The following is a 16279-nucleotide window of genomic DNA, read 5'->3' as shown; positions in this document are numbered from 1 at the left end:
CTTCCAGTTCACTTCTGGAATTTTAGACTTTGAAGTCTGAAAACCACTGCGACTGCATTACCGTGTCCACGCTCCCGCTGTTATCACTAGGATCGTACTGCGCAGGCACAGACCATACTGGGCCTGCGCAGTACGCTCCTGGTGCCATCAGCGGGAGTGAGGACACGGCAACGCAGGCGCAGTGGTTTTCAGACTTTAAAGTCTGAAATTTCAGAAGTGAACCAGAGGCGAGGCCGCAGCATTGGGGAGTGGCTGCGCCGGCACAGGATGTCTGCGGGGGACCATTGGAAGCCCCCCCCCCTACAGTATTCCTTTAATGGCAGGCTTCTCAAACTTTGCACAGTTGGTCACTGGGTGACTGGGATTAATATTCAGAAAAGTGGGTGGAGCCTACAAAAGCCAACCAAAATTCACCTATTTATTTTCAACGGGAATATTTACTTGCCGCCAATCTTGCACTGTTAATGGCACAAGCCTCAAACCTGGTCCAGTTGGTCATTGGGTGACTGGGGTTCAAATTCAGAAAAGGGGTGGTGCCACAAACAGCCAATCAGATTTGTTTCATTTCAATGCAAATTATTGATGCCAAAGACCGCAAAGCTCACAAACTTGGTCATTCAGTAATTGTGTGTTAGGGTAAGAAAAAGTGGTCGCAGTCAACACCAGCTAAATACATACCTGGGCAACACCGGGCCATCAGCTAGTTAAAAATAATTTTTCAGTACTTTTTCATTTGCAGAGTGTTGAGAAGTTATTTTAAGCAGAAGATGAAAAATGATGTCCTAGGAGAGAACTTAGCAGAGGAAGGGAATTGGTTCCGGCCCTTTCCCTCCCTGAGGTCATGTGACTGGTTAGTGTTACAAGGTCTCAGGTGTGAATGGGCAGCAGGTGTGGTACATTTGGTGTTATCGCTCTCACACTCCCTCATACTGGTCACTGGAAGCTCAGCATGGCTCCTCATGGCAGAGAACTCTCTGAGGAGCTTAACAAAGAATTGTTGCTCCACATAAAGGTGGCCTAGGCTATAAGACGATTGCCAACATTCTGACACTGAGCTGCAGCATGGTGGCCAAGACCATACAGAGGTTTAACAGGACAGGTTCCACTCCGAATAGGCCACGGAAACTGAATAAACATGCTCAGCATCATACACAGAGAGGGAGAGAGACACACACACACCAAGGAGATATATATATATATGTAGATTCACACTGAAGGCATCCAAACTATGAATTAACACATGTGGAAGTATAGTACATAACCAAAAAGTGCGAAACAACACCCCCGCACCGGTACGTGTTTAGTCTCTTCTTATGGACTGTGAGGTGATGATGTAACACACAGCCTACTTGTCTGCACATTGCCAAATAAAGGAAGCTGTACAGCAGTGCCGACCATCCTCTTTCCTTTCATCCCTAATGATAATTGTTCCTCCCTCAGAATTCTCTAACAGGAAGTGATGCTGTTTCTCTATTTGCAGGGCGGAGTCCCGGCATCAGGAACCTCTCAGAGACTCATCTCTCTGTATCCACAGACTGTACAACGGATGATGATGTCACTGGACAAGAGTCTCCTGCAGATATCCTGGTTACCCCAAATATTCTCCCAGACTCACCTCACCTGTCTAACCCTGAGGGGCCTCATACCCAGCACAGCTCTCCCCCTGCTGGAGGATTCTATTCCTGTTCCGAGTGTGGGAAATGTTTTGTATGGAAATCACATCTTGTCAGACATGAGAGATCTCACACTGGTGAGAAGCCCTATTCATGTGCTGAGTGTGGGAAATGTTTTGCTGAGAGATCAAATCTTGTCAGCCATGAGAGATCTCACACTGGTGAGAAGCCCTATTCATGTGCTGAGTGTGGGAAATTTTATAAGAGTAGCGCAAACCTACACATACATGAGAGGTCCCACACTGGCGAGAAGCGCTATTCGTGTGCTGAGTGTGGGAAATGTTATGAGCATAAATCACTGCTTGTCATACATGAGAGATCTCATACTGGTGAGAAGCCCTATTCATGTGCTGAGTGTGGGAAATGTTATGGGCATAAATCACTACTTGTCACACATGAGAGATCTCATACTGGTGAGAAGCCCTATTCATGTGCTGAGTGTGGGAAATGTTATGGGCATAAATCACTGCTTGTCACACATGAGAGATCTCATACTGGTGAGAAGCCCTATTCATGTGCTGAGTGTGGAAAATGTTATGGACATAAATCACTGCTTGTCAGACATGAGAGATCTCACACTGGTGAGAAGCCTTATTCATGTGCTGAGTGTGGGAAAAAGTTTGTACAGGAATCACTACTTGTCACACATGAGAGAACTCACACTGGTGAGAAGCCCTTCTTATGTGCTGAGTGTGGGAAATGTTTTGCTGAGAGATCATATCTTGTCAGGCATGAGAGAGCTCACACTGGTGAGAAGCCCTATTCATGTGCTGAGTGTGGGAAATGTTTTGTTCGTAAATCAGGTCTTGTCCAGCATGAGAGATCTCACACTGGTGAGAAGCCCTATTCATGTGCTGAGTGTGGGAAATGCTATGGGCATAAATCACAGCTTGTCACACATGAGAGATCTCACACTGGTGAGAAGCCCTATTCATGTGCTGAGTGTGGGAAATGCTATGGGCATAAATCACTGCTTGTCAGGCATGAGAGATCTCACACTGGTGAGAAGCCCTTTTCATGTGCTGAGTGTGGGAAATGTTTTGCTGATAGATCAAATCTTGTCAGGCATGAGAGAGCTCACACTGGTGAGAAGCCCTATTCATGTGCTGAGTGTGGGAAATGTTATGGGCAGAAATCACATCTTGTCAGCCATGAGAGATCTCACTCTGGTGAGAAGCAGTAATTCATGTGCTGAGTATGGGAAATGTTTTGCACAGAAAACAGAGCTTGTTTTACGCCTCGTTCTCATTGCGTTCCGTTAGCGGTTTCATTTTGCATTTTGTGACGCGTTTCTTTTCTTCCTGGTGCTTGGGTGGGAGGTGCTTTTTTTTGAGTCGCGTTTTGTGAGCGTTTGTTTGGTGGGGCGTTTTATATTTTCCAGGTATATTTTGGCTGAATTTAAAGAGCCCTTGTTCTAAATTTTAAATTAACATAATATGTAATGTAGAAGTATCTATACAAACAAAAGAGCATGATACTATTGGATGGTGCCGGCTCCATACTTCTACATTGAGTATCCGATTGGTTACCGGATAGCCTTGGCACATCCTCTCTGCTTCCATTGACGGTGTGCTGCCTGCTGCTTATATAATAAAATATGTAATGAGTGTAATGGACGGGATATATAAGGGGAGTGTTACCTGCAATGCTTTGTGGGTTGTAGATAACAGGCTAGCCATGGTGGAAGAGTTGTTGTTCTAGTTGGGTCTTTTATTGTTTTGAAGGGCAAGGCCCATTCCTCCTCGCTCCTGGCTGCATCCCAGCATTTCTGTCAGTACTTGACACAATAATGATTCCCCCCCTCCCCCCCCCCCCCCCAAAAAAAAAAATAAACATTACACTTTGTGTACAAATAAAGGCCACAGTACACAAAATAACATATGTTGCTTTCACATGGCACACTTAAATGTTTCTAATTGTAAAAAAATCTTTTGTACATGGTCTTCATATTGTTGGGTAAACATTTTGGCCTACACGTTTAGAGACAACTTTACTCTCTCTGTTGCTTATATGTCCTACACAACCACTGTTATTACTCTTAATGTAATTTGAAACTAACAATATGTGCCCTGTGCTTTAAAATAGGGCCTGTTGCACTTATTGTGCTTCAACAAAATAAACCTAACCCTTTACTAACAAACTTTAGTGACCATTGTGCTTGTGTTAGGAGGCCACATTACATTCCACTCTTCAAACTCAAATTTACACATGCTCCTTGCCTCACTCTCAGACTCATTTTCCAGTATGTCTGTTCTGTGCACTGCCTTGCCCACTTAGGTCTGTGAAGAGTGTTGTGTCAGGATAGGAGTCTAGGGGACTTGCTGGTCTTTTACACATAGCTGCTGCTGCTATGGGTGGATAGTATGGGTGTGGATACCTTAGAGAATATGTGGGATAAGTTGGTACAGAGTACTTTGGATGGTCATATCTTGGTTGACTATGAGAAGATGGCTGTAGTTGGGGTTTGGGGTGGAGCATGAGGATTCCCCATATGATTTTGCCTATAGTAGGATGTGTCTTGCGGGTCTTTAGGTGGATGCGGTGTGACATATTGCTCAAGCTCCTCAATTATAGCACGTTGGACACACAACCTTGTGGTATTTTGCTGAAAGAGGGAGCTGAACTGAGGAGAAACTGGGCGCTGGGGTCATGCAAGTAGGCTCGCTCTTCATCACATTTATCCATATGGAGGAGTGCCCTCTCCATGGGGGAGTATAACTCGTGGATGGACTCTCTGGGGAGTGCATAGGGATCTTCTCCTCCTCCTCTTCTTGCACACATGTAACACCACTATCCACTGATGATGGCTCAGTTATGTCCACATCGGTTCTGGTAGTCTGTGTGGGTTCTTCATCAGGTAGATTGTCTTCTGCACTGTTAAGAAAGGAGAATAATAATCCACCACCCCTTATTCTTGAAATGTCTCAGTTCCAATACTTACAGGGCAGCCCAAGAATGTGGCTTCATAAGGTTCAGAAAGGCAGCATATCTGCATGTTCTGCGGTGTTTGGCCCCTGAAACACTTTCCTGGTAAAGGTTATGTGCCATCAAATCACTTTTGTAGTTCTCTAGAATAGATCTCCATAATGCTTCCAACTGCAAAGACAAAATACAAAACGCTTTGTTACCAATGATAAAGGCATTACAACAGGCCACAAGTGTGCACCTAGACATGTGTAATACAACTAGTGCAAATCTAGTGTAGCAAACACAGTGTTGTATAACTGCTGAACACATCTGTCTGTAAATGCCACTGATACAAATTCCCATCCCTGACCCCGGCCCTCGGCCTAACCCCCAGTCACAGGACTTCCCATTCACCTTTATTGCTACAGAAGACTTGGCCCTACCACTAAATAACATAATGCCTTTTACCACAGAGCCGTGGCAGCACCAAACTATTCTGACTTCCACAATGATGATAAATGTTGGTTATGATATCTCTTTCCTAACACACACACACACACAACACACACAACACACACAACACACACACACACACACACACACACACACACACACACACACACACACACACACACACACACACACACACACACACACACACACACACACACACACACACACACACACACACACACACACACACACACACACACACACACACACACACACACACACCAATCAAATTTCAGCCATTCATTTTTAATGGGAAAATGTAAACTGGCGGATCGTTGGTAACCAGTCTTATCACCCGAACGATAGTCTGTACACACGTCGGATTTGACGCGAAAACGTCCGAACGACGGAACGTTCAAACGACGGGTCGTTCGCTAAAATCCGACGTGTGTATGGGCCTTTAGACTGTTAATCACAGGGTTCTCAAACTTGGCACACTTGGTCACTGGGTGACTGGGATTAATATTTAGAAAGTGGGTGAAGCCTGCAACAGCCGATCAAAATCCACCTATTGATTTTTGAAGGGTAATACTTACATTGCTATCATTCTTACAATATTAATGGCAGAGGCCTTAAATCTGATACAGTCAGTCATTGACTGGGGTCCAAATTCACTAAAGGGGGTGGAGCCACAAACAGCAAATCGGATTTGTTAGATTGATTTCAGCCATTCTGTTATTGGCAGGATTCTCAAACTTGACACATGTGGTCACTGGATGACTAAGATTAATATTCAGGAAAGTGGGTGGAGCCTACAACAGCCAATCAGAATTCACCTATTGATTTTCAAGGGGAATAATTACATTGCTGCCATTCTTACACTCTTAATGGCAGAGGCCTAATATCTGGTACAGTCAGTCACTGGGAGACTGGGGATTACATTCTGAAAATGGGGTGGGTTAAAAACAGCCAGTTAGATTTGTTTAATTTCAATGGAAAAATGCAACTTATTGATGCCAAGGACTCCAAAGCTCATAAACTTGGTCATTGAGTGACTGTATGTCAAGGTTAGAAACAGTGGGCGGAGCCAAAAACAACTAACTTTTTGCATGGGAAAATATAAATTGCAGCCGTTCTTACACTGTTAATGGCAGGGTTCTCAAACTTGACACAGTTGGTCACTGGGTGACTGGGATTAATATTCAGAAAAGTAGGTGGAGCCTACAACAGCCAATCAAAATTCACCTTTTGGTTTTCAAAGGGAATATTGAAACTGCTGCCATTCTTACACTGTTAATGGCAGAGGCCTCAAACCTGCTACAGTCGGTCATTAAGTGACTGGGGTTCAAATTCACTAAAGAGGCGGAGACACAAACAGCCAATAAGATTTCCTTGCTGGATAAACTGCTTCCATTTACACAATTTTGATGCCAGGAACCCAAAAGCTCACAAACTTGGTCATTGAGTGACTGTGTGTCAAGGTTACAAAAACTGGATGGAGTCAAAAACAGATTTTCCTGGGAAAATGTAAACTGAAGCCCTTCTTCACTGTTAATGGCAGGGTCCTCAAACTTTGCACATTTGGTTACTGGGTGACTGGGATTAATATTCAGAAAAGTGGGTGAAGCCTAAAAAGCCAATCAATATTCACCTGTTAATTTTCAAGGGTAATATGAAAATTGCTGCCATTCTTGCACTGTTAATGGCACAAGCCTCAAACCTGGTACAGTTGGTCATTGGGTAACTAGGGTTCAAAAATAAAAAAAAAGGGCGGAGCCACAAACAGCCAATCAGATTTGTTTTTATTGATACCAAGGACCCAAAAGCTCATAAGCTTGATCGTTGAGCGACTGTGTGTCCAGGTTACAAAAAGTGGGCAGAGTCTAAAACAAATTTCACTGGGAAAATATAAACTGCAGGCCTTCTTAGAGGGTTCTCAAACTTTGCCCAGATGGTCACAGGGTGACTGAGATTAATATTCAGGGAAGTGGGTGGAGCCTATAATAGCCAATCAAAATTCACCTGATTTTCAAGGGGAATATTAAAATTGCTGCCATTTTTACACTGTTGATAGCAGATGCCTCAAACCTGCTACAGTTAGGTGACTGGGGTTGACATGGTGGAGAGGGGCGGAGTCACAAACCGCCAAACTGATTTGTTTAATTTCTATGGGAATATACATAGTATTGATGCCAAGGCTCACAAACTTGGTCAATGAGTGTTTGTGTGTTAGGGTTAGAAAAAGTGGGCAGTGCCAACACCAGTCAAATACATACCCGGGCAACGCTGGGTCATCAGCTAGTAAGTAGATAAATACTTGATCTACTTACATAACACATGTTTTATACTGTCCACGTTTTGATTCCAGTGAATATTATATAGTAAATGAAGAGAATTCTGTTGGGGGCCATGTCTTTTGCCCACAGTTTAGGCTAAACCTTAATGTAATTTCTGCCCTTTACTTTTTTTCTTTTCTCCTCCAATCGCTGAGTCACCTCAGCCTTGCTTGTAAACACAAGTGAGCAGGGGATCGTGTTTCAGATAGGCAGCTAGGCAGTGAAATAAATGGAAGAGGAGGAATATATTATAGATAAAAAGAACCCCCAGCATGCAACTGTTTGGCACTGACTACTAAAGGGCCAGTGCTCCTCAAGTATGTGATAACTCCAAACCACAACAGCAGAAAAGGTTTTGAATGCAGGATTAGCATCTTTATCACTTAATACACTCAGACCAGTTGCTGTTGAAATTTGATTTTTATGTTGGCACACACCGCTTTAACAAGAACATGCTAAATATATTTGTGACTGCTTGCTAACAATGACATTAAAAGAAGCATAGAAAAACACACAGCACTAATAGCAACGTGTGTGTGTGTGTGTGTGTGTGCGTGCGTGCGTGCGTGCGTGCGTGCGTGCGTGCGTGCGTGCATGCATATATATGTGTGTGTGTGTGTGTGTGTGTTCCAATTCTGTAGTGAAGCTATTAGAAGCCCCCCAGTATTGCCTTGTTGTTCTCTGCACACAATGCCATGACCTACTGTAGGTAACACACATACACAACCACATGATGCAAGAACATATCTGATTAATGTCAGCAGAACAGTCACTTATATCTGCTTGTGCTGTTTGAGTGAGAAAGTCCCAGAACTCCTGAAAGGAGGATGCAGCTATATTAGTCCAGGCCACATTTGTCTTGGAGGTGTCCTTGAAGTGTGGATGTCTGTTGTATAATTCCAGGTATTCCTGGATCTTGGTGATCAGCTCCTCTGTGGGAACGCAGCTTTTGCTGCTCATCATCGTTTTTTTGGGCTGCTTCAGCTGCAGCTACAAACAAAGTGCAGGCTGACCCGGAAACAGGAAGTGCAGGCTGACCCGGAAACAGGAAGTGCAGGCTGACCTGTAGAAACTTCCCATTTAAATATCCGCGGAAGAAAAAACGCAATTGCCTTATTGCGCGTTTTTGTGCGCGAATAGCACTCTTCCTATACTTTCCATTATAGCAAAATCGCCTAAAAAATGGTACACACACCGCATTGGTGAACGCACAGCACATAAACCGCCCTATGAGCCTTCTCATAGACATTCATTGCACAAGCGTTTGTGGGCAATTTAAAAAATTGCCCGCGCTTGAAAAAAGGCTGAAAACGCCTCTAGTGTGAATGAGCCCTCACAGAAGGTAATACACACTGGTGAGAAGCGCTATTCTTGTGCTGTGTGTGGGAAATGTTTTGGGTTCTAATCAGACCTTGTCACACATGAGAGATCCCACACTGGTAAGAGGCCCTATTCATGTTCTGAGTGTGGGAAATTGTATATAAATCAAACCTTGTCACACATGAGAGATCTCACACTGGTGAGAGGCCCTATTCATGTTCCAAGTGAGGGAAATATTTTTGCCATGCTACTCAGTGTATTGGTTTGTAAAGCGTTAAAGTCCCTGAACTGAGGTGACATGATGAAATAAATATTGGTATATATAGTACTAAGCCTAGTTAGGACTTGCCTTGTGTTCACTCACTTACTTTCCATTGCAGCGGTTAATAAACCAGGTGTTTTATCCATATAAATGAGGCAGGATCTGCAGTTGCATGCATGTAAGTAAAAGCCAAAATGCTTTTATCTGGCTGGACCAACACTCCTGATCGCACAACACATGAGTGCTAAAATTATCACTATTTGTTTTTGTTGGGAGCCGAATAAACCAGATTTTACATCACAATGATTTCCCTGCTTTGCATAATTGAAAGTCAGGATACAACCCTTTAAAATAAACCTGAGACGGGAAAATGAAAAAAATGTTATACATAACTGGGGCTTCCTCCAGCCCCATCCGCCTGGATCGCTCCCTCGCCGCCATCCTCCGCTGCCTGCAGCTACGAGAACCGGGTCCCATCACTGACATCATCAGAGCCAGCCTACACAGGTGAAGTGCGCCCTCTATGTATCTCTCCAGCGGCTGCTGCAGAGATATGCAAACAGCGCACTTCTCTTACGCTAGACTGGGTCTGACTGACGGAAGTGCGGAGACCCGATTCTCGTAGCTGCAGGCAGCTGAGGACGGCAGTGTGGGAGCGATCCAGGCGGATGGGGCTGGAGGAAGCCCCAGGTATGTATACAATCTTTTTCATTTTCATCTCTGATACACTTTAGTGTGAAAATAAGAGTGTGAGACTCCAGGAAAGTTCTATAAAACATTGTTATTTACCTGCTGTGAGCTGCAGATGTGGGGATATTAGAAGCTCCCATTCATCCAGACTGAACTGAGGACAGGAGATTTCCCTCTCTCTGTGTCTTTGTTTTACAGTCATACGAAACAGTATGTGAACCCCTCTTATTTATTATTTTTTATTTTGGCATTTTCTATACGATTGGCTAAGCCTTTGAACCTGATTTAACCTCTTCATCTCCAAGGGTTTTTCCCCTTAAAAATCCAGAGCAGTTTTTACCTGTCAGCACTCCTTCCCTTCATTCGCCTATATATCTTTATTACTACTGATCACAACGAAACTCTATATCTGTTGTTTTTTTTTTGCCACCAATTCGGTTTTCTTTGGAGGGTACTTTTTGCAAAGAATTATTTAATTCTGAAGTGTTTTAACAGGAAGATTGTATTGGAAAAATGTATTGTTTCTCAGTTTGCAGCCATTATAGTTTTAAAATAATACATGCTATATGCTGCCATAATTAAAACCCACACATTTTATTTGCCCGTTTGTCCCGGATATTGCAACGTTTCCAATTTTTCCCTAGTACAATGTGTGGCGTCAATATTTTATTTGGAAATAAAGGTGCATTTTTTCAGTTTTGTGTCCATCCCTAATTACAAGCCCATAATTTATAGAGCAACAGTAATGTACACGTTTTACATACATATTTAAAAAGTTCAGTCCCTTAGGTAATTATTTATATATTTTCTTTTATTTGTTTAAAAAAAAAAAATATATATATATTAAAAAAAAAAAATAATTTATAAAAAAAATTGTGGGAGGTCAGAGGGTCATTTTAAATGTAAAAGTAAGGTGAAAATATGTATTTTATTGAAAAAAAAAGTAGATGTAATTTTTACTATTTGGCCACAAGATGTCCTCGTAGCTGACTTCCGTATGCGTAGTATTACTTTGCAAACAGGAAGCACTGTGTGGACGGTCTTTGGTGAATGGCGAAGCCGTCTCATAGACACCTACGGTCATTCACACAGGGACTTAAATCAATGAATCGGAACTGTGTTCTTATTCATTGATCTAGCGGCTAACGATCGGCGTCGGTAACGAGCGCGAGAGGTGAGTGGGATCGCGCATCGGGGAGGGACGTAGTAGCTACGCCCCTGCAAGCAGTTATGGCATTGTGCAGTGATGTAGTTACTTGTCCCGGGGGAGGGGAAGTGGTTAAATTGAGAAAAAAAATGCAATAAATATAAAGTCAAAAAAATAAATGTAAGTATTGTGATCAATTTGTAAGCAACCCAGACTAACATTGGCTCCCGTGTCCTGACTTCCCTGGATGCTGAAAAGGTGTTTGACACGGTGGAGGGGGACTTTCTTCTCACCGTGTTATGCTGACTAGGCTTTGGCATTTATTACATGACATTTCCTAATTTGCAGAATAAAGTGCTTTAACCACTTGCCGACCGCCCACAGCCCATGGGCGGCGGCAAAGTGGACGCCTAAAGGACCGCAATACGCCTTCAGGCGGCGTGTCCTTTAGGCATGCCAGGGGAGCGATCGCGTCATTGATGACGCGCGCTTCCCCCGGCAACTGGCTCCGCCCACCCGCCGTAACATCCCGCCGGCCATACGGAAGCGCCGGCGGGATGTTAACCCCGCGATCGCCGCTACAAAGTGTATAATACACTTTGTAATGTATACAAAGTGTATTATACAGGCTGCCTCCTGCCCTGGTGGTCCCAGTGTCCGAGGGACCACCAGGGCAGGCTGCAGCCACCCTAGTCTGCACCCAAACACACTGATCTGCCCCCCCCGCCCACTGATCGCCCACAGCACCCCTCAGACCCCCCCCTGCCCACCCCCCAGACCCCTGTTTGCACCCAATCACCCCCCTAATAACCCATCAATCACTCCCTGTCACTATCTGTCAACGTTATTTTTTTTTTATCCCCCCCCCCTGCCCCCTCCTGATCACCCCCCACCCCTCAGATTCTCCCCAGACCCCCCCCCCCTGTGTACTGTATGCATCTATCTTCCCTGATAACCTGTCAATCACCCATCAATCACCCATCAATCACCCCCTGTCACTGCCACCCAACAATCAGCCCCTAACCTGCCCCTTGCGGGCAATCTGATCACCCCTCCACACCAATAGATCGCCCGCAGATCCGACATCAGATCACCTCCCAAATCCATTGTTTACATCTATTCTCTCCTCTAAACACCCACTAATTACCCATCAATCACCCATCAATCACCCCCTATCACCACCTGTCACGTTTACCTATCAGATCAGACCCTAATCTGCCCCTTGCGGGCACCCAATCACCCGCTAACACGCTCAGATTGCCCTCTGACCCCCCCTTATCAATTCGCCAGTGCATTAATTACATCTGTTCTTCCCTGTAATAACCCACTGATCACCTGTCAATCACCTGCCAATCACCTATCACCCATCAATCACCCCCTGTCACCCCCTGTCACTGCCACCCATCAATCAGCCCCTAACCTGCCCCTTGCGGGCAATCTGATCACCCACCCACACCATTAGATCGCCCACAAACCCACCGTCAGATTACCTCCCAAATGTATTGTTTACATCTGTTATCTTCTCTAAACACCCACTAATTACCCATCAATCACCCCCTATCACCACCTGTCACTGTTACCTATCAGATCAGACCCTAAGCTGCCCCTTGCGGGCACCCAATCACCCGCCCACATGCTCAGATTGCCCTCAGACCCCCCCCCCCCTTATCAATTCACCAGTGCATTAATTACATCTGTCCTTCCCTGTAATAACCCACTGATCACCTGTCAATCACCTGCCAATCACCTATCACCCATCAATCACCCCCTGTCACTGCCACCCAACAATCAGCCCCTAACCTGCCCCTTGCGGGCAAACTGATCACCCACCCACACCAATAGATCGCCCGCAGATCCGACATCAGATCACCACCCAAGCGCAGTGTTTCCATCTATTCTCTCCTCTAAACACTCACTAATTACCCATCAATCACCCATCAATCACCCCCTATCACCACCTGTCACTGTTACCCATCAGATCAGACCTTAATCTGCCCCTTGCGGGCACCCAATCACCCGCCTACACGCTCAAATTGCCCTCAGACCCCCCCTTATCAATTCGCCAGGGCATTATTTACATCTGTCCTTCCCTGTAATAACCCACTGATCACCTGTCAATCACCCATCAATCACCCCATCACTGCCACCCATCAATCACCCCTGTCACTGCCACCCATCAATCAGCCCCTAACCTGCCCCTTGCGGGCAAACTGATCACCCACCCACACCAATAGATCGCCCGCAGATCCGACATCAGATCACCACCCAAGCGCAGTGTTTCCATCTATTCTCTCCTCTAAACACCCACTAATTACCCATCAATCACCCCCTATCACCACCTGTCACTGTTACCCATCAGATCAGACCCTAATCTGCCCCTTGCGGGCACCCAATCACCCGCCTACACGCTCAGATTGCCCTCAGACCCCCCCTTATCAATTCGCCAGGGCATTATTTACATCTGTCCTTCCCTGTAATAACCCACTGATCACCTGTCAATCACCTATCAATCACCCATCAATCACCCGCTGTCACTGCCACCCATCAATCAGCCCCTAACCTGCCCCTTGCGGGCAATCTGATCACCCACCCACACCAATAGATCGCCCGCAGATCCGACGTCCGATCACCTCCCAAGTGCAGTGTTCACATCTGTTCTCTACCCTAAACACCCACTAATTACCCATCAATCACCCCCTGTCACTGCTACCTATCAGATTAGACCCCTATCTGCCCCTAGGGCACTCAATCACCCGCCCACACCCTCAGAATGCCCTCAGACCCCAGCCCTGATCACCTCGCCAGTGCATTGCTTGCATCTATTCCCCCCTCTAATCACACCTTGAGACACCCATCAATCACCTCCTGTCACCCCCTAGCACACCTACCCATCAGATCAGGCCCTAATTTGCCCCGTGTGGGCTCCTGATCACTCGGCCAAACCCTCAGATCCCCCTCAGACCCCCTTCCGATCACCTCCCCAGTGCATTGATTGCATCTATTTTCCGCTCTAACCACCCCCTGAGACACCCATCAATCACCTCCTGTCACCCCCCTAGCACTCCTATCCATCAGATCAGGCCCAATACAACCTGTCATCTAAAAGGCCACCCTGCTTATGACCGGTTCCACAAAATTCGCCCCCTCATAGACCACCTGTCATCAAAATTTGCAGATGCTTATACCCCTGAACAGTCATTTTGAGACATTTGGTTTCCAGACTACTCACGGTTTTGGGCCCGTAAAATGCCAGGGCGGTATAGGAACCCCACAAGTGACCCTATTTTAGAAAAAAAGACACCCCAAGGTATTCTGTTAGGTGTATGACGAGTTCATAGAAGATTTTATTTTTTGTCAAAAGTTAGCGGAAATTGATTTTTATTGGTTTTTTTTTCACAAAGTGTCATTTTTCACTAACTTGTGACAAAAAATAAAATCTTCTATGAACTCGCCATACACCTAACGGAATACCTTGGGGTGTCTTCTTTCTAAAATGGGGTCACTTGTGGGGTTCCTATACTGCCCTGGCATTTTAGGGGCCCTAAACCGCGAGGAGTAGTCTAGAAAACAAATGCCTCAAAATGACCCGTGAATAGGACGTTGGGCCCCTTAGCGCACCTAGGCTGCAAAAAAGTGTCACACATGTGGTACCGCCGTACTCAGGAAAAGTAGTATAATGTGTTTTGGGGTGTATTTTTACACATACCCATGCTGGGTGGGAGAAATTTCTATGTAAATGGTCAATTGTGTGTAAAACAAATCAAACAATTGTCATTTACAGAGATATTTCTCCCACTTAGCATGGGTATGTGTAAAAATACACCCCAAAACACATTATACTACTTCTCCTGAGTACGGCGGTACCACATGTGTGGCACTTTTTTACACCCTAAGTACGCTAAGGGGCCCAAAGTCCAATGAGTACCTTTAGGATTTCACAGGTCATTTTGCGACATTTGGTTTCAAGACTACTCCTCACGGTTTAGGGCCCCTAAAATGCCAGGGCAGTATAGTAACCCCACAAATGACCCCATTCTAGAAAGAAGACACCCAAAGGTATTCCGTTAGGAGTATGGTGAGTTCATAGAAGATTTTATTTTTTGTCAAAAGTTAGCGGAAAATTGATTTTTATTGTTTTTTTCACAAAGTGACATTTTCCACTAACTTGTGACAAAAAATAAAATCTTCTATGAACTCACCATACTCCTAACGGAATACCTTGGGGTGTCTTCTTTCTAAAATGGGGTCATTTGTGGGGTTCCTATACTGAACTGGCATTTTAGGGGCCCTAAACCGTGAGGAGTAGTCTGGAAATCAAATTTCGCAAAATGACCTGTGAAATCCTAAAGGTACTCATTGGACTTTGGGCCCTTTAGCGCAGTTAGGGTGCAAAAAAGTGCCACACATGTGGTATTGCCATACTCGGGAGAAGTAGTACAATGTGTTTTGGGGTGTATTTTTACACATACCCATGCTGGGTGGGAGAAATACCTCTGTAAATGACAATCTTTTGATTTTTTTACACACAATTGTCCATTTACAGAGTTATTTCTCCCACCCAGCATGGGTATGTGTAAAAATACACCCCAAAACACATTGTACTACTTCTCCCGAGTACGGCGATACCACATGTGTGGCACTTTTTTGCACCCTAACTGCGCTAAAGGGCCCAAAGTCCAATGAGTACCTTTAGGATTTCACAGGTCATTTTGCGGAATTTGATTTCCAGACTACTCCTCACGGTTTAGGGCCCCTAAAATGCCAGGGCAGTATAGGAACCCCACAAATGACCCCATTTTAGAACGAAGACACCTCAAGGTATTCCGTTAGGAGTATGGTGAGTTCATAGAAGATTTTATTTTTTGTCACAAGTTAGTGGAAAATGACACTTTGTGAAAAAAACAATAAAAATCAATTTTCCGCTAACTTTTGACAAAAAATAAAATCTTCTATGAACTCATTATACTCCTAACGGAATACCTTGGGGTGTCTTCTTTCTAAAATGGGGTCATTTGTGGGGTTCCTATACTGCCCTGGCATTTTAGGGGCCCTAAACCGTGAGGAGTAGTCTGGAAATCAAATTCCGCAAAATGACTTGTGAAATCCTAAAGGTACTCATTGGACTTTGGGCCCTTTAGCGCAGTTAGGGTGCAAAAAAGTGCCACACATGTGGTATCGCCGTACTCGGGAGAAGTAGTACAATGTGTTTTGGGGTGTATTTTTACACATACCCATGCTGGGTGGGAGAAATAACTCTGTAAATGGACAATTGTGTGTAAAAAAAATGAAAAAATTGTCATTTACAGAGATATTTCTCCCACCCAGCATGGGTATGTGTAAAAATACACCCCAAAACACATTCTACTACTTCTCTTGAGTACGGCAATACCACATGTGTGGCACTTTTTTGCAGCCTAACTGCGCTAAGGGGCCCAAAGTCCAATGAGCACCTTTAGGCTTTACAGGGGTGCTTACAAATTAGCACCCCCCA

At 44.8% G+C, this 16279-nt stretch overlaps 1 protein-coding gene across 1 annotated transcript in view; it reads left to right on the top strand.

Annotated features, from left to right (window-relative positions):
* LOC137537221 (uncharacterized) overlaps nucleotides 1-16279 on the top strand; it is a 256733-nt gene that overhangs the window by 91181 nt on the left and 149273 nt on the right. Inside the window, 1 exon segment of the mRNA XM_068259321.1 lies at nucleotides 1481-2852. Within this exon segment, the coding sequence (XP_068115422.1) occupies nucleotides 1481-2852 (1372 nt within the window).

This window comes from Hyperolius riggenbachi, chromosome 10 (assembly GCF_040937935.1).
Source record: "Hyperolius riggenbachi isolate aHypRig1 chromosome 10, aHypRig1.pri, whole genome shotgun sequence".
Taxonomy (NCBI): Eukaryota; Metazoa; Chordata; class Amphibia; order Anura; family Hyperoliidae; genus Hyperolius; species Hyperolius riggenbachi.
The sequence above is the reverse complement of the archived record's forward strand: the minus strand, read 5'-3'. Positions and strand labels throughout refer to the sequence as shown.